The sequence below is a fragment of the Grammomys surdaster genome, unplaced genomic scaffold, assembly GCF_004785775.1.
Source record: "Grammomys surdaster isolate TR1022 unplaced genomic scaffold, NIH_TR_1.0 127, whole genome shotgun sequence".
Lineage (NCBI taxonomy): Eukaryota > Metazoa > Chordata > Mammalia > Rodentia > Muridae > Grammomys > Grammomys surdaster.
Window position 1 is genome coordinate 9,950,899 of NW_021604585.1, and position 24,378 is coordinate 9,975,276.

At 43.7% G+C, this 24,378-nt stretch overlaps 2 protein-coding genes and 1 pseudogene across 2 annotated transcripts in view; 1 reads left to right on the forward strand and 2 right to left on the reverse strand.

Moving 5' to 3' along the window:
- Positions 1 to 514: 514 nt before the first annotated feature.
- Positions 515 to 12,554, reverse strand: Erh (ERH mRNA splicing and mitosis factor). The gene is made up of 4 exons (XM_028789845.1): positions 12,468 to 12,554; positions 9,724 to 9,811; positions 5,341 to 5,461; positions 515 to 889 (listed from the first exon to the last, which is right to left on the reverse strand). Exons 1-4 carry the CDS (start codon positions 12,468 to 12,470, stop codon positions 787 to 789), a joined length of 315 nt encoding a protein of 104 aa, XP_028645678.1. The 5' UTR covers positions 12,471 to 12,554; the 3' UTR covers positions 515 to 786.
- A 380-nt stretch (positions 12,555 to 12,934) lies between these two features.
- The window catches only part of Slc39a9 (solute carrier family 39 member 9), a 38,391-nt gene continuing 26,947 nt past the window's right edge, over positions 12,935 to 24,378 (forward strand). Inside the window, exon 1 of the mRNA XM_028789440.1 lies at positions 12,935 to 13,678. Coding sequence (XP_028645273.1) covers positions 13,583 to 13,678 — 96 coding nt within the window. The 5' untranslated portion in view covers positions 12,935 to 13,582. The remainder of the gene's footprint in view (positions 13,679 to 24,378) is intronic.
- On the reverse strand, positions 22,764 to 23,818 carry LOC114640506 (annotated as a pseudogene).

Here is a 24,378-nt window from a genome sequence, read left to right on the forward strand (position 1 = left end):
GATAGCATGTCTAGATACCCTAGCAATGCCAGGAAGCTGCAATGAGGTGAGACACAGCCACCAGGCAGCCAGGAGAGGACAGCAATGTGTCCAGTGTCCTGTATTTGGAGTTGTGGCACCAAATGTATTTAGACTTAGAGTATTTCCAATCTGTCATGGCATGTACTCCTACTACTGAGTATAGAAACATCTTACATTTGTATCCACAATAGATACAAATATTGGCACTACAATTGAGATTTATTGATTGTTGGAAAAAATGAGGTAAAGGCTTACTGTCATAGAAATCACAGCAAACTGTGTCCAAATGTGAACTCGAGTTCTTTGTGTAGCAGCTTGCTGATTCTAAAACTGAAATGGTCTGTCAGACAATTCAGTATTTGGAGACAAGAAAACAAACAAGAAAATCACTCAGTGAGAAAATACAACTACAGAACATTTCTTTATTTTTCACTAAGTCTTTCCCAGAGGAGATAACTAACCTTTTCCCCACCCCACCCCCCCACGAAGGGTTAGTGCGCTCACTGCTATAAAGCAGACTCAGACAGTTTCAAGGACTGGAACCAACCTTAAATGGCAAAAATGTTTTCTATCTGAATTATCATAAAAATGTTTAAGTAAAAAAAACGAAAGTAAAGAAGCAAAGGGGCGACGGTGGCTTCAGAGTGAAAAGATCGTTCACGGCAGACATTCAGTCTTGGCTTGCTGTCATACAAAAGGGTCACTACAGCACGCTGGATGCACCTGTTCCAAGGCCACCCCCAGCCCCTAATGCTTCCCACTCAATTACTTCCCAGCCTGTTGGGCTTGTCGACGGAGGAGCACGTAGATCTTCTCTTTGATCCAGTCTTTGTTATACGGCTGGTATGTTTGTGTATCAGCTCGGTAACTGAGAACAGAAAGAAACATGCAAAGTTACAGCGGTCAGTTAGAACTGCTCACAGTACTACCTGGGATGGCTTCAACCTGAACATTTTCACACATTAAGAAAATCAAAAGTGGACAATGCTGCTGTGGGTTTTTAAAGATTTATATTTTATGTATATGAGCACAGTCGATGTCTTCAGACATACCAGAAGAGGGCATCAGATCCCATTACAGTGGTTGTGAGCCACCATGTGGTTGCCTGGAATTGAACTCAGGACCTCTGGAAGAACAGTCAGTGCTATTAACCACTGAGCCATCTCTCCAGCCCAATGCTGCTGTTTTAACAAACAGATCTGCATCACCTATTATAATCTTATGGTGGTAAAAGCCAAGGCCTAGAACTCTTTTTTTCTTTTCTTTTCTTTTTTTTTTTTTTTACTTTATGTATGAGAGTACACTGTCACTGTTTTCAGATATATCAGATCTCATTACAGATTGTTGTGAGCCACCATGTGGTTGCTGGGAATTGAACTCAGGACCTCTGGGAGAGCAGACAGCCATGCCTAGAACTCTTAAGCACTCAGTTAACACACCTACTGACCAAAAACCTTGTGTTTTTTTCTACTACATAGCTTCTATTCTTATTGAACCAGTCTTATAATTCCTTTAGTGATTAAAAACAAAAGCTAAACACTAGTAAAAGCTTTAGATTTGTTACGTTTATTCTGAATCAATTAAAAAATATCTAGCAGAATATTACTTCAATAATGATGTCCTGCTGTTTAAGGAACTCACGGCTTTAAGATTTGCTTTTAAAAATAAAAACCAAAGGCCTACAGATGAAAATTTCAGAAGAACATCTCTTTCAGAAGAGAAGGGGAAGGCAGGAAGACTCGCAACAGCAGAACTCTATTGATAATGGAGGTTTTCAGAGTCTGCAGTACACTGAGCCAGTCAAGGTATCTTCATGAGACTTGAAGAACAGAAGCTTTCCAGCTGCCCTAAAACTAAACTCTATGTGAAGGAATACATACTAAAGCTGCAGTACAGGGATGGAGAGACAGCTTAGTGAGTGGTTAAGAGCACTGGTTGCTCTCCAGAAGACCTGAGTTTGATCCCCAGCTCCCACATGGCAGATCACAAGTGTCTGTGACTCCAGTACCAGGGGATCCAATGTCCTCTTCTGACTTCTGAAGGAACTGTACGTACATAGCACAGAGTTTACAGACATACATGCAGACAAAACACCTATACACAGAAACTATCAAACAAACAAAACCCTGCGGTATAGCAAGGCAGACAAAGCAACAGGTGTGCTGGTATAGAGTCCCAGCACTTGGAGGCAGAGGCAGGTAGATTTGAGTTTGAGGCTAGCCTGGTCTACAGAGCAAGTTTCAGGACAGCCAGGGCTACACAGAGAAACCCTGTTTCAAAAAACAAACAAACCAACCAAAAAGACAAACTGGGGAAGAAGGCTCGAAAGATGGCTCCAGGATCTGGGTTCAATTCCTAACACCCATACAATGGCTCAAACCCATATGTATGTAACTCCAGTTCCAGAGGATTTAACACCCCTCTTCTGGCCTCTGAGAACATCAGAAATGCATGTAGTGAATAGATATAAGATGTAGACAAGACAACCATACAAATCTTTTTAAAACATATTCCTGTAAGTAGCTTTAGTTATTTTTAAAAATAAAAAAGGAAGTTAGGCAGTCAAGGATTAAAGTGAAGCCACCTAGAAGCTAAGTGATGCTGGTGAATTCATTTTCCTTCAGATCATAAATCTTGTCATCCATTACACACAGCACAGCTCAGCACTCCAGGCACCTGAACCCTCACCAGATCTACCAAGCTAAGAAGCTACCTGTTATTATGATTCAGGGCACTAAAGACTGAAATGGGGGGCTGGAGAGTTGGCTCAGCTGTTAAGAGGTTCCGAGTTCCATTCCCAGCAACCACATGGTGGCTCACAACCATCTGTAATGGGATCTGACGCCCTCTTCTGCCGTGTCTGAAGACAGCAACAGTAATATATAATGTAAAGAAATAAAATCTTTTAAAAAGCGCTTGAAATAGGCTTCGGCCTGGTAAGCAGATAGTTTACCTTGAGCTCCACACCTAAGTCTACCCTTACCTTTTGACAGGATCTCACAAAGTTGTCTAGCCTTAAACTCAACTTTCCATCCTCCTGCCTCACCCTCCCAATTAGCTGGGATCACAAGCCTGCACTCCTACACATAGGCCAATTTCTAATAAGGGAAATAACTCCAAAGACGGAATGCTCCATATGCCCAACACCAAATGGTTTCTGAGAGGTAAGGCCAGAGGCTGTCTACCTGTCTTCCCATCACCTAACACGTTTAGTCAAACACAAACAAACAGTCCTTACTAACACTGTTTTATTTATTTTTTTAATTTTTATTTTTTTTTCTCAAATCGTAATTAATTCACACAGGGGTTATAAACACAGAAAGGCAGGATGTGGGGAAGGGAATGACACTGGAGCATGGGTGTTCAGGGGGAATACAGATATCTTCAGAACCGGGTATCGGCTAGGTGAAGGTTCAGGGGACAATTCACTATGACTCTGCCTATGACTCGCTTGTCCTTATCTAAGTTGGTATTATCTGCCAAGGCTACCTATTTACAAGGTCTATGACTACTCAGGCTTATAAATTTCCACAAGAGCTGCCTGTGGACATTAGCTTATAGCCATCTGTTTCAATGTTTTTCCACAGAGACCCAAGACTTGGTGTTAGTACACATGTATAAAAGGCCTATTGGTGATTTTAGGCCTATGGCTGATTTTAGGCCTTCAGTGTATAAGCAGGGCTGCCCCAGACATCTCCTCCCTTCTCTAAGTATAGAAGGGCTGTGGCAATTCTAAACTTGCGAAGGCGGGGATAGAGGCCTGACCTCCAGTATTTGAAGGGGACCTTGTAATGGCTCCAGTCCCCCTGTCGTTGTCCAGTGAGACATGAGACATACCCGTCCAGATGTCTTTTTCCTGGAGAGGGGATACTTTTGGCATCAACCCCTATGCAGTCAGGCTTGTCCCTTAGGGAACCCAGATAGATATTTTTATCTTTTATTTATATTCCCTTGCAGTGCTTAGCCTCGCAGCCAAAGCAAGAATTCAGATCGCCTGTCAGAGGGGGTTCTGGGTGGTCCCTCTCTGCTTAGTCTAGGGGCAGAAGTCCCCCCTTTTAGGTTGGGTGGAGATGGGTTTTGGAAACACCCTGTATAAAGTAACAACCTCATCTTGAGTCTCGTGGTCCTCCATAGCTAACTTATGATAATGTATCTGAGTAGGTTTTGCTACCAAATTATTTATCTGTTGTATCACAGAGTTAGTCTGCCTATTTGAGGGCCAGGGACCAGCAGAAAAAAGCAAAAAGAACCCAAATAATGGTCTCAAGATGGAAGGAAATAGGGTTGACAACCTTGGAGAGGCTGCAAACCAATTCTTGTACCAGCATTCATCTGTCTCTTTCTCTCTCTGATTTTTCTTAGGGCCTTCACTACCTATTTCATGCTCTCTTTAACCCTCCTTGTCTTGTCTATGTAAAGGCAACCTTCTTCTTTGAGGGTTGTACAGTCAAGAGCTGTACACAGCCTTTTCTATTGTACTAGAGTAAATCAAGTCCAATAAGGATCTTTGCGATTTTAGGAGGTCTCTTCAGATGGCGAAACGAGGGATTTCTTCAGATTAGTGATGTCAATCTCTAGCTGTTTGATGTTCTTGTCAGTGGTCCTTCAAAGGTCTGAGTAGTATAAGTTCGGAGGCCAGCATCTGGATTAGAACTTCTAACAGCAGACATCATGGGTGATTCATTTTTACCTGGGATACTGCCTGAGTTAAAGTTCCTGGGAGTCCCTCTTTCTCTTGGTTTTCTGGGGTTGGGTACGGAGCTGCCGCCTGTGACCTGCTCTATGCTCGGGCCCAGACCGGAAGTCCCTACTCCACTAACACTGTTTTATGAGAAACATCCCCCAAAGTGAATAATTTCCTAGGATCATACTCTGTTCATATGTCCTAATTAAGTAGTTGCCAATCTAGTGTACTTCAAGGTGTAGATGACAGTAGAATATTGACATTAGTAGTACTGACAATAAAATTTAAATGCAACTATCATAAGCATGTTAGAATCTAAAACCTTACACCAATGAAACAAAACAAACCCTATTTACATAGGGCAGGACCTAAATTAAACTTCAAGAACAGAACTTTGGGTTTAATCTGACAACAATTACTTTAGGAAAAAGTAAGAGGATGAGAACCCAGGAAAAGGACTATCAGGGTTAAAACAATGTCCGTCCTCACCTCACACTGTCAACTGCCAAGCCTCTTATGCCTTCAGCTCTAGAGCATCATCCTAACTTTTTATTTATATGTGAGACACTGGTAACTATATAAATGGACAAAACCCAGAAAAATACAAATTAAGAGCTACAGTGGCTAATACTTACACAAGACAGCTGAGATCTGCCAGATCGTCAATAAAGTCAAACAACTGACTGATATCATATGTGATGGAAGGGCTGTTGGGGTTCATTCTCTTCAGATGTTCTTCATACATTTTACAAACACCTATGGGGGAGGGTAGAACAAGAACATAAGTAGTGCTGTACTGTCAGTATATTTACCTTAGGAAAACTGATCTGGAAGAGGACCACAGGCTGATCACTTTTGTTTTAATTTTTATGACTAGCAATTTAAATTTATGAGAGTATTGATAACTATTTTGTCCTTTATAATTAGATGATTACAAATCCCTGGAGTTGAAAGAACATTAAAGGTCTGGCCATCTGGGTAGACTGCTAGCCCAGGGCCTAAGTTTATTTGGTCATTAGCAGTGATCCTTTTCAGATAGTAATGTGTTTTGTTGTTGTTGTTGTTGTTTTTTTCTGTTCCCTGAGACAGAGTCTGTCTACATAGCCCTGGCTGTCCTAGAACTCTGAGATTCTCCTGCCTCTGCTTCCCAAGTGCTGGAATTAAAGGTGTGTGCCACCACATCCAGCTTGTTATCAAGGTTCCTAGTAAATTTTTCTACAGCTGGAGAGCAGAACACGGAAATTTCCTATTTCACCTAAGTCACAGTAATCAGACCTTATCTTAATGTGGCACTGAGGTGCCCAGATGCTGGACTCAAGGGGACTCCAGAAAGCTAGCTCATTCATCACACCTCCAGGACAACCACCTCCACCCAGAAAACCTCACCTGACAAACAGTAAATACCTTTCCATAGGGTTCTACAGAGTATCTGAAGTAACACAGCTGAAGCATTAGCACAAGCAAAGCTTGTAAATACTCCAATATAAGAAAACCAGGTGTGGTGGTCACATGTAATCCTAGCATTTGAGAAGCTAAGGCAGGGGGATCAGAAGTTCATGCTCATCCTCAGATATACTGAGTTTCAGTCTAGCTTAGTATAAATGGAACTGTACCCCAAAACCCAAATCAAAACTCCACAATCAATAAAGGTAGCATTAACAATTATCAACAGAGCACATTACCTGTTAATTTCCAACCAGTAATGTGTTCTACAAATAGGGGAATTTACCTGTTCAGTCCATTGCTACCACCAACCGCTCAAGGAACAAGTGATATCAATGTTAGTTATTTGTGGGCAACATGCCCTATATTGTAATATATATTAAGAAACCTCTAAAATAACTTTTAAAAGCTGGGGTTGAGTTGCTACATGTCTTTAATCCCAGCACTCAGGAGATAAAGGCAGGCAGATTTCTGTGAGTTGGAGGCCAGTCCGGTCTACAGAGCAAGTTCTAGGATAGCCAGGGCTACACAGAGGAAATGGGAGTGAAACGCCATCTTTCTCCACCTTTGAGACAGGGTGTCTTCACTGGTCTGCATCTCCCTCAGGCTAGGCTGGCGATCGGGCCTCTAGGATCCACTTGTCGACCCTTCAGCATCAGATTATAAGCGCAGGCTGCTAAGTCTGGCTTGTTTTCCAAGTTTTAGGCTCTCACACTCACTGGTGCTTATGCCTTCACTGAGCTATCCCTCCCCCCACCCCTTAACCGCTACTAGCACACTCCACTGAAATCATGGAACTGAAAGAGTCAAAAAGGAAGTCAAGTCCAGGAAGGTAATTTCACTGCTCATCTTTAAAAGGCGCTGGGCGGCCACTACTGTCCTGTTTAGTGGACACAGATTATCTGTTGCCACCTGGAGGAAGAATGAACATTTACTCAGCACTTCATTACAGGCTGTAGCCAGAACAAAGAGGCACGAAGTTAGAAGGCATCTAGGCCAGAGAAGTAGTCAACTGTCTCTATCTGTAAATGAGGTAGTCTTGTAGATATGAAGCCACCAAGACATGGTTAGAATTAATAAATAAAGTAACAATAACAAGGCTGTAACATCCATGAAAATCTGCTCTATTTCTATAAGCCTCCTCTCAAAAGGAGAAGGAACTTAAACTCTCTATAAAGCTCTTACCAGTAAACCTGGTCAATAAATTTACCAGTATCAGATTTGAGTGGAGGGAAGAAGGGAAGGATATACAGGCAGATTTTCAAGGGGTAGGCTTGAACCTAGGGCTTCATGAATGCTAAGCAAATTCTCTACTGAGATACACTCCAGCCTCTCAGTTACCTCTCCCCCACCCTACCCACGCAGGTTTTATCAGAAAGCACCCTAGCAGCCAGCTCATGCTGTCCTGCAACTTACTATGTAGCTCAGGCTGGCTTCACACTCACACTCCTTTGACCTTAGCCTCAGCAGTGCTGGAATTACACAAGATGGTAGTGCCATCGCTCTTTTAACTTTTTAATATGAAAAACAAATTATCATTTTTTCCCTTTTCAATAGGATATAGCCCAGGCTAGCCTTGAAATCACTGTAACTGAGGATAAACTTGAACTTCCGATCTTCTTGCCTCCATTTCCCAAGTGCTGGAATTATAGGTTCAGACCACTAAGCCTGTTTATGTGGTGCCAAGGAACAAATTCAGTCATAAAGTTATAAGACATAGAAGAATCTTAAATGCACACACTGTTATATCACAGAAACCAGCACAAAAAGTATGTCTGCAGTAATTACAACCAGCACACTGGGCCCGTGTGTGGGGTCAGCATTCATTGGTTTAATTAAAACGAACCATGGGTTGGAAACATTTGAAAAACAATCTCCACAGGTACTCAACATCTACATTTTTTTCTTATTTCTCCAACAAAAAAATGTGTAATATTAGTTACATATTACATTGTATTAGGTATTACAGGTTTAAAGACTAGTAGTTGCCATTGGGTCTGGAGGGCAGGCATAAATTTTAGGGCAATGAAACCTTCCCCCCCCCTTTCCTTCTCCCTCTTGCTCCAGCCCTGCTCTCTCCAGGCCCCCACTGGCTCATATGAGGGCATCAGATCTCATATGAGAGTGGTTGTGAGCTGGGATTTGAACTCATGACCTCCCAAAGAGCAGGCAGTGCTCTTAACCGCTAAGCCATCTCACCAGCCCAGAAACCTTTCTTTATGACTCTCTCTGTATTGACAAGCCAAGCAATTTGGCAAAATTCACAGAACTGGACAACACAGAATGAACCCTAAAATATAAACTATGAAACTGAGTTACCAATGTGTCAGCCCCAGTTCACCACTGTAACAACCTAGCACATCAACCCAAGACGTTAATAACCAATAAAGGCGGGGGGGGGGGGGCCCGCCCAAACTTTATATTCTGTTCAATTTTTCTACAAACTCAAACCCATATATCAAAGTACAAAAATTCAAAATATTAGAGGCAGATATGGTGGCACATATCTACAATCTCAGTACTTATGAGGCCACGGTAGGGTAATCTTGCATTCCAGGTTAGCCTGGACAGGTATTAAAACTCTGTCATAAATAGACATATAAAGTTAGGCTTTACTAAGATTAATCAAGGCTATAGGAAAGGCAATCCAAACATGACAACACAGCCCCAGAGACATTCTTCTGAAGGCAGTTCTTTTGCTATGTAGTTGGCCTTAATAACAAACAGAAGAATGGACCTGAAGACATTGCAAGTCTCCCCTCCCCACAAACAACACACCTAACCCACTCTTTTTTTTTGGAGACAGGTTTCTCTGTGTAGCCCTAGCTATCTGGAAAATCAGTTTGTAGACCAGGTTCAGAGATCCACCTGCCTCTGCCTCCTGAGTGTTGGGATTAAAGGTGTGCGCCACCACCACCTGACTCCCCTTTTCATCTTTAGGAGTTGAATTTGATGGCAGTGCCAAGCATATTGTACAAGCTACCTTGAAGTCATCTTTGATTATAAGCAGCTTTTGTTTTCACAGGTATAATCAGTTCCATTTGGAAGCAAAGAACTAACAACTTCTAGAAACATCAGGTAGCACAACCAGTTAATACGATGTAATGATTAAACACAAAACCAAATCCACTTAGCCTCGAGCAGTGAGTCTGGACTCATGGCCCACTAGGTGTGAGCCTGTTGTGAGTCTAGCAAATGCACAATAAATTATACTGGCCTGCTTCTGTGAACCTTGACTTTCCCTGAGCTAACTTATCTTAGGTTTAGGTTTCAGAGGGATTTCTCAGAGCCAACCTTAACAATTCAAGAGTGCTACAGTTTAGCAGAATATGTAAGGAATGTACATAAAATACCCACATATCATAACAAAATGCAGTAACAGTCTATACTAAAAACCTATATTTCCTGCTCAAATGAGTAATCCAAGAAATGTAGAAAAGATTCCAGTTCCCGAATGCTACTTATCTCCCAAGAGAATGAATGGTGTACGTTCATGAGGGACTGTGAAGAGAACGAACGGTGTGTGTGTGTGTGTGTGTGACTGTGAAGACATCATCACCCCCATGCTCACTCACCTTCCATGCACTCATTCACAGACTCATAGTCAGCGTAAGTTCTGCCTTCTGGCCTCTTGGTAGGCTGTACCAGCAAAATAGTGTGAGACTGAAGGGAAAAAACAACTTCAGTGAATATCCTAACAATGCAATTCAGAAATCCACATCACGACGTAAGCCCCAACATGACATGATGTTCCAGTTACTAAAACACAGCATCTTTCTGTATCAGTGCTGGGTTCACAACTCCCTTAACTAAGTCAGCCCCTTACTCTCTGGGTCATTTCTGAAACTCCTGCTCCTGTTTTTCTTACTAACCTTTAGAACCTGTTTTCTGTCTCCACTAGCCTCTAGCTCTATTAATTCAAAAAACTAAGACATGGGGTAATCAAAGGGAGAGAAGGAAAAGCTACAACGCTGTGTCAACCTAAGATCTTTTCTGACTCGAGCACAACAGTGGAGCCACATTTCATACAGGAGCTACTCCCACAGCAAGGTGTAAGATGAATAATATAAAATGTATACAGGCAATGCCACACTGAAATCATCCAGGGAACTATGCACCTAGATGACTTGCCCTAAGAGGCTAGCTCATACCCATTTGTCTTTGAATGTACAATCTCTGACTGTGCCAGAGAACAGCAGGACACTGAAAGCTTTCCTCTCCTCTCACTAGGAGTGGAGTCAGTTTCAGTTCTCATTGTATCTTGGGAGAGAAATGAATTCTTTGGGTTTGTCCTGTGCCTATAGGATGTTTTGTGGCGTCTTTGGTCTCTACTCATTAGATGTCACAAACGCCAAGTCCTTTCAAAGAAGCAAAAACCAAAAATGTCTTCAAACAAGACAAAGAGGAATCCTGACCAGCAATAGTCTTATGTGGTGTCTCCCATACATTTAAGAATGATGAGCTAATTAAGCAAATGCATGCATGATGCAACTCCACTGCAAGGCCAGTTCTCAACCAAATTATTCACCTTGTTTTCTACACCTGCAACACTAGTTTCTAGTTAAAAATAAATTCTTTTTTTTTTTTCTTTTTGGTTTTTCGAGACAGGGTTTCTCTGTGGAGCCCTGGCTGTCCTGGAACTCACTCTGTAGACCAGGCTGGCCTCAAACTCAGAAATCCACCTGTCTCTGCCTCCCAAGTGCTGGGATTAAAGGCGTGCGCCACCACTGCCCGGCAAAAAATAAACTCTTATGTCAGGATGCCCACACTATTTTGTGACAATCCAAAAACTTAATTATTAACAAACTGAACTGAGATTCTGAGATCTAGGCTTTCTGCATTAAAAAAAAAAAAAAACCAGAAAAAAGTACTTTAAATTTCATGTAGCAAAAGAGCATCATGAGTTCTCCATCTCTAGCAAGAACTGCTTCATTTTAAACAAGTTTGAGAAAACTTGAAACAAAACTCTAAGTTGGTAAAAAAGAAACCTGTGCTGATGTGAACAGTGCTTTGTTGGTGATCAATAGCCAGAGAACGCATGATTTGTTGTGTAGGGGCTCATAAAAGATCAGCTACCCCAAAGGGTACTTTCAGAATGTCTGTTGTTGAGAAGAAAAGTAATTTCATGAAAACCTATTTGCATTCTTGTAATGGCTCATCCTAGACAAGCTATTCATTCTTTGCCACAGTTTTTTAAAAGTTTAAGGCAAATTAAGGAATAATTTGAAAAGTACAAACACACATGCTCCAAATCTTTCTCCTTTGTTTACTTAAAAACAAGAGGGCCGGAATACTGGAGACATGGCTTTGGTTAAGAGCACAAGCTGCTCTTCCAAGGGACCGGTTTTCAATTCCCTGCACTCCACGGTCGATTACAATCACCGGTAATTCCAATCCGGGGATCGGACGCCCTCTTCTGTCTGCCGCAGGTACTGCATGCGAGTGGCACACAAGACAAGCAGGCAAAACACCATACACAGAAAAGGAAATCTTTTAAGCTCCCCAAATGCAAAACAACACCGAGGGTGTTGAGGTTTAAGAGCACGTGCTACTCTTACAGAGGGCATGAGTTTGGTTCCTAGCACCCACATGCTCCGCTCACAACCGTCTGTTGTACCTCCAGATCCTGGGGATCTATTCCCTCTTCTGGCCTCCGACGGCTCCTGTATTCACGTGCAGACACAGACACATAACAAATAAAACAAAAACCTTCCCTGTCGGATTTTGGAACCAGAACCCCGGAGTCTCTTTTCAGGCTCCACTCCCAAGAGAATGTAAGTAAGAACAAGATCTAAGGCTGCCAGAGTTGGCAAAACAGGGTAACTAAGGATACTGAAGAAGGGGAGATACTTTTTTTGAAGTTTGGGAGTCGGCTGAGGCAGCACACTGCAAAACAAACCCGAATCCCCGAAGCCGACATAAGGCGAACAGTAAGGTGACCGGTGTGTCAGTTTCAGGAAACGTCTGACACACGTTCCCCGGCCATTGTTCCTATAGAGCATCTGAACAGAAAGAACGGCACCCCACATCTCCCTCTTCCAGGCAGCGATCGGCAGGCAGCACATCGTTCTCTGCCCACCCCATACCTCGCCCCCAGCATCAGGCAGGCGCGCAGCCGCAGGGAGGACCAGGTCCGGGGCCTACAGTCAGGCCCCGCGACTCGGCGCCGGGAAGGGGAAGGGTCCATCCGCGAGCTGGGGGGAAGGGGGCGGGGAGCAGCTCGCTCGCGCTAGATGGATAGGGACGGTAAGGATGGGGAGATGTACGGAGCAGGGGTGGCCCTAGAAGTTGGGGACCCCGGCAACCGCTGAGGACTCACCATCGCGCCAAACGCTTTGCTGCAGCTGCCGCTAACACCTCGGCCGCCGCACACGAGCTCAGCCGCAACGCCGCCAACAGCCAATCCCGCGAGAGCCGCCGCCGGAAATCGTCGGAAGCGCGACGCAAAAGAGCCTTTCAGACCATAGAGATTCACACATTTCCGGTTTCTAGAGTGGTTACTGACTCTGTTTCAGCCATCTTGGGTAAGGGCGCCGAGATCTGTAAGAGACTCTTTCGCAGCTTTAGAAAGAACAGTTTGCTTCGGGGTGCTGCCTTCTGTACTTTAATTAACAGACAGGCAGCTAAAGTGATGGGGAATACAACAGCGACACCAATCATCTTTTTTTTAGCTTTTCTAAAAAATGGCGGCAATATAAGGACCCAGGCCTATAGGTCGGTTGTAACCCGGAAGTGCCCTACTAAAGAGGAGGCGGTGAGACAATCCGGAAGTGGGAGTAATGAAGATGTGCCACTTGGCGGCCATGGCAGCTGTAGTATTGGCGACTCAGGGTCAGGGCCTGGCCGAGGGAAGTACTATGGGTAGCACCGGGTGCAGGGCAGAGACAGCATCGTATCGACTTTGCTGTTGAATCCTCCGGCCCATTGTTAGAGACTTGCAGGACATCTTGCCCGACTGTAGACTCGGAAGGTAGTTTGCTGGGACTGGTGGGCTGGTCCCTTCCCTGGGGGCGTATCACCTGCGGTGCCACCTCTGGGAACAGGTACCGCGTGTGGAGAAGACACTTGGTTGTATCTCTTTTTCCTGCTGCTACCAGGGACATTGTCTAGGGGCGTGGATCGTTGTGTCACCCTCATTCCGACGATTGAGGCGATCTCTTTTCGCACAATTTCTCCATCTGTTACCAACCGGAATCCCAGTGACTGACAATCAAGTACCTAAGATTGCGCGAAGTTTTCTCTGGTGCTAATATCAGCAAAAGGAGCTTGCTTCTTAAAAGAGCGGCGTGCTTCGTGGAAACACCAGCAAGACTGAAAGCATTGGGGAAATTCCCCTGCTTTCTTGGAAGACCACAAGTTTAAACAGCCTAAGCGCCTTTTGAAACTGCTGGAATTTTAAAGGCTGGTGGTAGAGGGTGACTACAGAAGGGCAGAATGGATGATTTTCTCTCCATTAGTCTGCTGTCTTTGGCAATGTTGGTGGGATGTTACGTGGCTGGAATCATTCCTTTGGCTGTTAATTTCTCAGAGGTAAGAAAATCTCCGTTTTCTGCCAAGTGTTAGGATGGTGCTAGACCTAGTGATATTTGCAAAGAAACTGTTTCTCAGCTCTTAAGTTCTCGTTAAGGAAAAGATGTAACATTTCATAGTAGAAGAAACAAAGCTCGCGTTCAGCCTGGAGTGTTCAGAATCCTCTGAAAATTACATACCTGACGACCACCAAAAGTTAGGGCTCTGCATTTTTCTAGAGACGGGAACCACAGTTACATTTCTGATGATTCCCGGAGGTTTCAAGAAATCAAGATATCAGTTAAAGCCGAGTGGAGACTATTATTTCACTGAGGTGAAATCAGTATAACTGTTTCTAGAGAAAAATCATTAATGTTTTTGGAGGAAAGCTTAGGATGTCAGCACTACAATCAGTGTGAGGAAAAGAATAGAGTAGATTGTTATGATCATTTCCTTTCCAAAAAGCCAAGGACTGGAATGGATATTCTGAGATTATTTTTAAAACTGTTTAGAGATAAACTTTTTTGCTGGGCATGGTGGCCCACGCCTTTAATCCCACCACTGGGGAGGCAAAGGCAGGTAGATCTCTTGAGTTCAAGGCCAAACCTGGTCTACAATGCAGGACGTACTTTGGGCTATTTGTTAGGTTGTCATCCATTAAACAGAGGTTATCAGAGGGGGAGAAAAGATACGCACATCTATTCTTTACATAATCAGACTTCCCTAGGTGCACAGTGCTCAAAGGTTTAGGGAAAAAACTACTCCATGCCAGAGAATTCCACGGTTTCCTCCTCAAGATCAGTAGTAGAATAAACCCTTGCCTCAGTTCTATTCCTGAAAGGACTGACTTCCTCAGAGGAAAGGTGAGGCATGAGGTAGGCCTGCCTCAAAGGGATTGTGACGGAAAGGCATTGATGGTAAAGGAACAACCTGTAGTGGAAAGGGTGGTGAGCTTAGGCAGGGAGGAGAGACAGAGCCTTCAGCCAGACAGAAGGAAGGCTTCACCTCGGCTTGTGTGGATTCCTTTCCTATTTCCTTTTTCACCCGTGCCCTTTGGGATCTAAGTTGTTTATTTTTATTTTTATTTTATTTTTATTTATGGATGTTTTGCCTACATGTACATCTGTGTACCACATGTAATCCTGGTGTCACTGGAGGCCAAAAGAAGTTGTGGGGTCCCCTGGAACTGGAGTTCCAAAGTGTTGTGAGCCTCCATGTGAGTGCTGGGAATTGAACCTGGGTCCTCAGACAGATCAGTTAGTGCTTTTAACCGCTGAGCTCTCTCTCCTGCCCCTAACCATAACACTTTAAAAAAATTAAATATATTATGTAACATGACTCACTGAAAGGCCTGGTGTATAGCCAAATGGTAGTGTTTGCCTAGAATATGCAAAGCCCAAATTTGGTTCCTTGCGCTGTCACAAACAAAACCCCAGCAACACACTCACTCAGCCATATTACAGACAAGGAATATGTAACTTGAAAAAGTTCATCAAGTATCTTGGAATGAGATAGTCTGAGTCAGAGCCGTTTTCAGCCACTGTCCACCGTGGCAAGAGTACATAGTACATACTACGTAGCTCGGGGACAAATCCAGCTCACAGACTTACTCTGTTAGCGTATTTAAATTGTTACTGCTATTTCCTGTTTTCTGTTGAGGTAGCAGTTGAATAGAGCTGGGAAGCAGGTGATCTGTCAGTCCTTGATGGTTGAAACTTCTCTTTTGAGTTACTTTCTTGCCTAGGCTATCTGAGCCTCCTATTATCCTCTAACATAATGGGGTTTTTGTTCTTTCTTTCTTTCTTTTAAAGTATTTGTGTGTGTGGGTGTGGTGTGCATGGGTATCTGTGCAGCTTGTGTGTGTCTGGTGCCCTGGGAGGCCAGGCTAGAAGAGAGCATCTACTCCAGAACTACCACTGACCAGCTGTTTGTTTTTCAAGACAGGGTTTCTCTGTGTAGCCCTGGCTGTTCTAAAGTCACTCTGTGGACTAGGCTGGCCTCAAATTCACAGGGGTCCCCGTTTCTGCCTCCTTAGACCTGGGATTAAAGGTGTGCACCTTTGTGCTTCTCTAAAGGAGTTCTCAGAGCAGAAATGAAGTCAGCTGACAGATGGAGCCGTCGGCTCTTACAGCATTAGTGTTAGAAATAGGTGGTCTGAGATGGCTGGAGCTGCCGTCTACTTGTTACATCTGACCACTAGAAAGGGCATGACTTGATTTCCCTTCACTTTCTCCCCACCCGAGAACCACCTTTCTTCGTGGATAGCTTTTTTCTTTACCCTTAGGCCTGGAATCTGTACCTTCAATGAATTTTTGATTAATGAAACAAAGAAGAAAATCTTTAATTGTCAAATCAATTATATGTAACTATGGTAACAAAGATGCTAATTTCTCAGCATATGAGGAAGTGAACTAGACTTGTAAGGAGGCCACAGCTCTCTTTGAGGTCCTGAGTGGCATCTCTTGTTTTAGATTTGGTTGTAGTAACAATGCTGTGGGAACAGACTGAATCCACTTTACCTGGTTCACACTCATTGGCTGTCCTGATTGATGAATGAAGTAGATAAAGAAGGCCAGAGTGGGATTTTAGGTTGATTGCCTGGGGATTATTTTTATTTTAAATTTCCATTCAGTTCCAGACCAATACATTTGCAAAAGTGAAATGAAGTGGAAAAAGAGGCATAGCAAACACAGTCCCACCGATGTTGTTATTAGAGTCAGCAGACACAGAATTATTCCTGAAATTGTAGTAATCATATTGTTACAAAAGTTTCTGAAGACTTTGAGCTTGGGGGCTTTTGTGTTGTGAGGGAGCAGTTTGAGCTTTCCTCCGTAGACTGAGTCTGTAGTAGGCAAACGAGGTTAGCGCTGCTGTAGGGATGAGGTTAGACTAACCACCGCTCTCAGAGGGACTGAGACACCACTTCGCTGGGTATCGTCAGGGCTAGCTTGTAACCCCAGCCCTCAGAGACTGAAGCAGAAAGATTAGTTTGAGGCCCAGTGGCTGCTGCATAGTGAGTTTCTCTCAAGCCTGAGCTGAAGACACCATGTTTCAAAAAGCAAAACAAGAAAGAATATACACCACTTGGTTATTCAATACCATATGGTCAGTATTGAAAGCATACATCCATCAACGTTATACAGACTGAGGAGGCTATATTTGGGAATATACATGTTTATACATATATACATGCAATAATGAAAAAAAAAAGACGTGAATTTGAAGAGAGCAAGGAGAGGTATGGAAGGATTTGGGGGGAAGAAAGGGAAGAGAGAAATGTAACTATTATAATCTCAAACCAGCAACAACAACACCCCCATCAGTGTTGCTGTTTGAGCCTCGTTCCATACCCAGATCCCATCTGTGCTGGTCTTACAGGCTGCTGTAAGGATGGAATGCAATTAGCTTAACCTAGGCCTAGGCCATAGGGACATTTGAAAATGTGAGGGAGGATTTTCAGCACTGCTTATAAAACACTGTAAGATCCTCATTTGATTGATAGTTTTTCGGGGGGTAGGGTGCAGTGAACTTTATTGGTGGTATTCAGGAGGGAAAGATTCTCTGAGCCCTTTCCTTATGGGATTCTGGAATGAAAATTGTGAGGGCAGATGCTCAATGCTGGGGGCTGAGCTGGTTTGGGACTGTTCAGCATCAGAAAACCTCTCTTCTCACGTTCTCGCTGGTTGTGTAGTCCAAAGCTTAATATTTCTTAATCACGTAGGCCATGAGGTCCACCACCATGTGGCTATAGCCATATTTGTTGTCATATCAGGAAATGAGCTTTACAAAGTTGTCATTGAGAGCAACGCCAGCCCAGCATTAAAGCTGGCTGGAAGAGTGAGCATGAAGATTAAAGTCGCAGGAGACAACCTGATCCTTACTTGAGCCCAGGATGTCCTTTGCCTGCTGCGACACCTTTTTGATATCATCATACTTGGAGACTTTCTCCATGCCACATGTCAGATCCATGGTGGACACATTGCATGTAGGAACACAGAAGGCAATATCACTGAGCTTCCTCCTCAGCTCCGGGATGTCCTTGCCCACAGCCTTGGCAAGTGGCTGCAAGGATGATGTTTTGGGTAGCAGCGATGTCATGGACTGTGGTCATGAATCCCTCTACAATGCCAAAGTTGTCATGGATGACACTGGCTAGAGAGCTAAGCAATCAGTGGTGCAGGAAACACTGCTGACAATCTTGAGTGAATTGTCATACTTCTCATGGTTCACACCCAGTACAAACAAACATGGGGGCATCAGCAGAAGGGACAGAGATGGTGACTCTTCTGGTTCCACCTTTCAAGTGGGCCTCAGCCTTCCTCATGGTGGTGAAGATCTCAGTAGACTCCGTAACGTACTCTGCATCGCCATCACCCCGTTTGATGTTGGAGGGGATTTCTGCCTCAGAAGATGGAGATTGTCTTGTTGATGGCAAGTTTCCTGTTCTCAGCCTTTATTGTGCTGTGGAACTTTCTGTGGGTGGAGTCTTACGGGCATATAGACCATGTAGTTGAGGTCCATGAAGGCAACAATATCCACCTTGCCAAAGGTGAAGGCACTACTGGTGACCAGGCACCCAATAAGGCCAAATCTGTTCACTCTAACCTTGACCATCCTGTCTCAGAAATGAGGCTAGCACTGCACAAGAAGATGCAGCTGTTTCTGGAATGGGAGGGGCAGAGAGCCTGATATACACTTTTAAAATGTAGTTTTATTGGAATGTGTTAATTAGACATGATAGTGGGTTTCACTGTGGGATACTTATGCATGCATATATATGCTTTTTATCATGTGTACCCAGTTGCCCTTACTTGTTCCCCTTCCTTCCCCTCTGACTTGCTGCCTCTCCTACCTAGTCCCTCCTCTACCTACTTTTATGTCTTTATGTCTTTATTTGTATATTTGTATTTTGAGGACCCAGTGAGTTTCATTGGGATTGGTTACAGGATTTCGGTGAGAGGTTATTAGCAGGAGTGTGGTGGACTCCTTACTCTTGTAACTGTACCGCTGAAATTTCTCTCCTCCCCCACTGGCTATTAACTCTCTTTAGATAAATAGACAAGGAGGGCTGTGGGTTATGAGGCCCTCCTCCTGCAGCTACCATTATCCTCTTCTAGCTTCCACAGGAGTTAGCTTTGGAGGGGATGGTTCGTGAGCTCTTTTCCCTTACATGACAGGACGTTGACAGGCCCCACTTTGTGCTGGTAATCACAGCTGCATTGAGATCAAGAGCTGTGATGTTCTGAAAGCAGCATTCTACCTCATTTCGATCCTTCCTCTGCTCTTAAATTCGTTCTACCCTGTCTTCCTTGATTTTTCCTGAACTTTGAAGAGAGCGATAGAAAAGTCCCATTTATGGCAGGTCACTGAACAGTTTCTTATTCTCAGCACTTTGATGAGTTAAGACTTTCTGTAGTTACCACTGAACACTGACGGCTAAAAGGAGCTTTTCTGACCAAAGCTAACAGCAGGCAAATTTATCGGTATAAACATAATTATTTAGTTAGCAACTTAATGAGTACATTATGTCCATGTAGCCGTAGTAGCTTTTCCGCTACTGCTTATGGCATACCCACCCATGGGCTTCTGACCAGGCTCACAGTACTGAGTGTACAGTCACCTTCCTCTGGAGAAGGTCTTAACTCAGAGCAGGGAGTAGTTGGTTACCCTCGTTACTGGCTTGCCACTGTTACACCAGTGAGTATGCCTTGCCTGTCTGGTTGATGGTGTAGCACACAAGGTTAATAATCAGTGGTGATTCTCCCCCTGCAGCATTATGTAGAAGCTAACAGGAGGAAGCTTCCAGCGCAGTTCCAGCTTGATTTATATGTTCCTACAACCAAAGTATATGCTGTCATCTCTAGTTCTGGTGGGCAACCAACAGCTATGACAAACGCTTTTATTGTTTGGGGGGTCTTCAGAGGCCTCCTTGACCAACCATTGATAGAGAGGTATCCCTCCTGTCTTAGCTTGGGTTACTATTGCTATGATGAAACATCATGACCAAAGCCATTTGGGGAGGAAAGGGTTTATTTGGCTTACACTTCATATCACTGTTTGTTATTGAAGGGAAGGAGGTCAGCACTGGAACAGAGAAGGAACCTGGAAGCAGGAGCTGATGCCAAGGCTATGGGGGTGTGGTGTGCTGTTTACTGGCTTGTTCAGCCTTTCTTTCTTTCTTTCTTTCTTTCTTTCTTCCTTCCTTCCTTCCTTCCTTCCTTCCTTCCTTTCTTTCTTTCTTTTTCTTAAGCTTTATTTACATATTTTATGTATATCATGCACACCAGAAGAGGGCAGCATATCCTATTACAGTGTGATGGTTTCTGTATGCTTGCTCCAGGGAGTGGCACTATTAGGAGGTGTGGCCCTCTTGTAGTAGATGTGTCACTGTGGGTGTGGGCTTAAGACCCTCCTCACTTTAGCTGCCTGGAAGTGAATCTTCTCTTAGAGGTCTGCAGATGAAGATGTAGAACTCTCAGCCCCTCCTGCACCATGCCTGCCTGGATGCTGCCGTGTTCCTGCCTTGATGATAATGGACTGAACCTCTGAACCTGTAGGCTAGCCTCAATTAAATGTCTTTACAAGAGTTGCCTTGGTCATGGTGTCTGTTCACAGCAGTAAAACCCTAACTAAGACATACAGATACTTGTGAGCCACCATATAGTTGCTGAGAAGTGAAGTCAAGACCTCTGGAAGAGCAGTTACGTGCTCCTCACCTCTGAGCCATCTCTCCAGCCAATGGCCTGCTTTCTTATTGAACCCAAGGTCACCCTGTCCAGAGGTAGCACAACCTACAATGGGCTGGGCCCTCTCACATCAGTCACTAATTAAGAAGATGTCCTAAAGGCCTGCCTACAGCTCAGTCTTATGGAGGCATTTTCTTAATTTAGGCTCCCTCCTCTCTGTTAACTCCACCTTGTGTCAAGTTGACATAAAACTATTTAGGGTGCCACCCTGCCCTATGGTTTCTGAAAAGCAACTTTATTTATCTTCATAAGGGACTTCCATTTAAACTTTTTTTTTTATTAGCTTGCCATTAATTCAGTTTCTTTCTGGTTTTTCATATATGCTTAGTTTTGGTTGATCTTTTCTCTACACTTCTTCCCCTCCATTTCCCTAACCCTCTCTGATGACTTGTTGTGGCAACAAACTTGTGATAATGAGGAAGCTTCCCTGCTCAACTCCTTCACCATCACAGACACTCTCCAGCATTTGTTTGTACTGCAGAAGGCTGGTGATGGCCTCAGCTTTTGTGGTTCAGTTTCCCTGGAGAGGCCAGGCTTGCCCTGTAGCTTCCCTATTTGGTGGCAGTGTTCCTAGTATGCACCTTTCTTTCTCTGTCTTTACTTAAATGTTAGTGTTAAGCTTTGTTTTGTCCTTTCACATTTTGGAGTTTTCTTTTGTGTCTGATTGTAGTAAGTGATTCATTCAAAATAGGTGTCTCTGGTTTTTTTGACTTATCACCAAATAAAAGGCTATGTGTTTAAAGAACAAATTTTGTTGCCAAGGCAACTGCCATACACTCCCAGAATCCACCTGGCTACCTCACCTTTACCTGGGAGAGGCTACATTAATGCCCATATAAAACAGGCAGAACTCCCTGACCTCTGCCCCTTTCCTCCGCCATCTTCTCCTATTTCTCTCTCCTGACCCTCTGCCCTGAATAACCACCCCCTTGGAAAAAAAAAGAACAAATTTGTTCAGTTTGCATTTTCTTTGGCAATTGGTCACCTTTGAAGTAGGTTTGACCAAGTGGCATTTCAAGGACTTTTTGCATTGTCTGGTGACTTACTCTTTTATTCCTTTATGAGAATGCATAAAGCTTTTGCCCCTCTTTTGAATTTCATTTCTGAGTTACAAGACTTTAAATATTACCTCAGTAGATTTATCCGTATCTGGAAAGCAGCCAGTAACAATGTCTTTCCTCAGATCAGAACTACAGATGATTATTTTGTAAGGCTCTGTGGCTGATAAACTAAGTGAGACCAAATAAGGATATAATCAGATCCAATATTTTTATGAAAAATTTATTTTCTCGAAGATGCTATATGGTTATGCATAATTAAAATAGTCTTGTCTTGTCTTTTCTTTTCTTAAGAAAGGGTCCTCGCTATATATGCTTGGTCTGGAACTCACAGAGACCTGCATCTGCTTCCTGAATGACAGAATCAAGGGGTGTGCGTTACTGCCCTGGCATGTACTTCTTGAGCTCTTCCTATATATCAGGCACTGGGTATGCATTGTCTTATTTAAGCCTCAGGACAAGCTCCAGAGATATTGTTAATGCAGCTTTACAAATTACTAATTCAGCAGGAGAAGCCACACACTTTGCTGACAAGAGACTTTAACTCCCGGAGTCATACTGTTTGACCATTGAATGACACCACTTTCTTGATGAGCACTGTAAAGATGGCATGAGAATAGGATCTGTTTAAGTTGGTTCTTTCCACCTACTAAATCGAGAGCATCTCAAGACCAAGAACAGAGAACCTTCCCAGTTTCTCTCCTGCCATGATCTTAGTTGGTGTCGTACTTCAAACTCCCTAATAAACATTTGTATGTGTGCAAGACCCAGATGCCTCTAACACCTGGCCAGTTAGAATCTGAAGTAGTTACGTTTTGAACTATCAGTTTCAACTTGATATCTTCACTATGTAATCATATTCCATTTTTATGGTGCTAAAAGTGGCATCTTTATAAAGAGAAGAAGAGAAAAACCTATTCAGAATATTTCTTTTCTTTTTTTTTAGTTAAACCATCCAAGCAGTTTTTATTCATTAATATTCATAAATACACACAGCAGCTTCATTAGAGATGTCAGTTTTCCTCTTCAGTTTGGATGTGGAGTATTAGGAGAGCCTTTTGCATGTCAAGGTACAGGAAGCAGAGATCAGCCTGCACTGCTACCTACATTTACCTGCTAGAAGTAAAAATTAGTTAAGTGGAAATGATTATCATATATATTTCTCTCTTCCTTTTGAATGTACACAATGTAACAAGAATGACAGACCTGAAATTACAATCACCACACAAACCCAGGATAGCTGTTGTCCACTTTCATTGGCAAATACAGCACAGAGGACATTGTCTGCGAGCGGGGAGGTCGTCAAAGAGGAGGTGGTGGAGGCTCATTTCCTTTATTACTCTCTTAAATTTAGGTTTTCTAAAGCAACATCTAAAGGCATAATATCTACACAGCCCGTAGCACCAAAATCTGCCATCTCCCCCCTCGCCCCCATCCTCCTCATCTGAGGACGAGCTCTCTTCACACACTAACATGGACAGAAGGAGCTCCTGGACAAACAGACTGCGGTCTGCACGCTTGCTTTCCATGGACTGGCGCTCTGCTTCAGACAGACATTTTGGGATCATTCAACCTTGTTAACGGGAACTGGGAGCTGTGGAGGGCCTGCGGGCTGTTCTCTGTGCTGGCTGTGTTGACTGTGGCCGTGGCCTGTGTGATTGTAATGGTGGTGCTGCTTGTGTTTGTGCGCCAACTTGCATTGTGAGCAGTCTCCAGTTGTTGCCGGGCTGCCTGCGCATGCTGCTGCTCAGCTGTAGCTGCAGTTGTTGCAACTGAGAAGCGGAAGGGCCTGAAGAGTTAAGCTGTCCTCCTGCAGAACGTCTCACTCCTGATAACTGAGATAACAGCTCAGCTATAGGATCCATGGCTTCCCTACTGCTTGGAGAGGATGAACTCTGAGAAGAAGAGAGTCCACCAGTAGAACTGCTAGTAAAGTGCATGTTTGATCTGTGAGCACGAGGGCCTCCTAACCCCCGACCAGGGTGAAACACTCTACGTACATGGCCAGCACCACTCACATAGGGGACAAATCACTTCTGTTGATGTTTCTGCATGTTCAGAAGTAACGTGTTCTTGAAGAGATGCTTCCCTGTAGCCCATTTTTCCACAATAGGGACAAGTAAAAGACTAGACTATAGCTGCTCTACAGAGAAAGCTTTCCCACCATAGTACAAATCAAAGTCTACCCTTGTTAATATGCACTGCATCGGGTGGTTAATATGCCTTGTTGTCATTACCCCGCTTTCATAACAAGATCTACAAAGATCGTAATCATAGCAAATTAAACACTTATATCTGCGACCTCGAAAATTTCCTTTTAAACATGGATCACAGCTGACATCTTCATGTCGGGACATCCTAGTTCAGACGCTGGCGCCGTGGCCCTCCCAGGCCCTGGCTGCAGTGCGCCTCCACCTCGGACTCCCACTCGACTCTGGGCTTGGCCGCGGGGGCGGGGTGGGCAAGGGGGCATTCCCGCAGAGGTGGCCTCAGAATATTTCTAATTGAAAAGTGTGTGTGTGTGTGTGTGCGCGCACACACGCATGTGTCTTGTCTGTCTGTCTGTCTTGTCTGTATGTATGTATTCCTCAGTGGCTACTTCACCTTTTGAGGGCAGAGTCTCTCACAGAACATGGAGCTTGCCTTTTTCAGCTGGCCAGCAAGGCTCCCTCCCTGTCATTGACCTGTCTCTGCCCCAAGAGCTGGTGCTACAGACACACACTATCACTCCCAAATTTTTACATAAGTGCTAAGGATCTGAACTCAGATCTTCATTTTAACAAAATCTGAGCCATATCCCCAACCCCATAATTGAAGAACTTAGAAATGAGGCTTTGTTTTTGAATGATGAGATTTAACATCCACTAGGACTCCGTTTGAAATTCCAGGTAATAAAGACTAGTGTGAATGTGAGTAC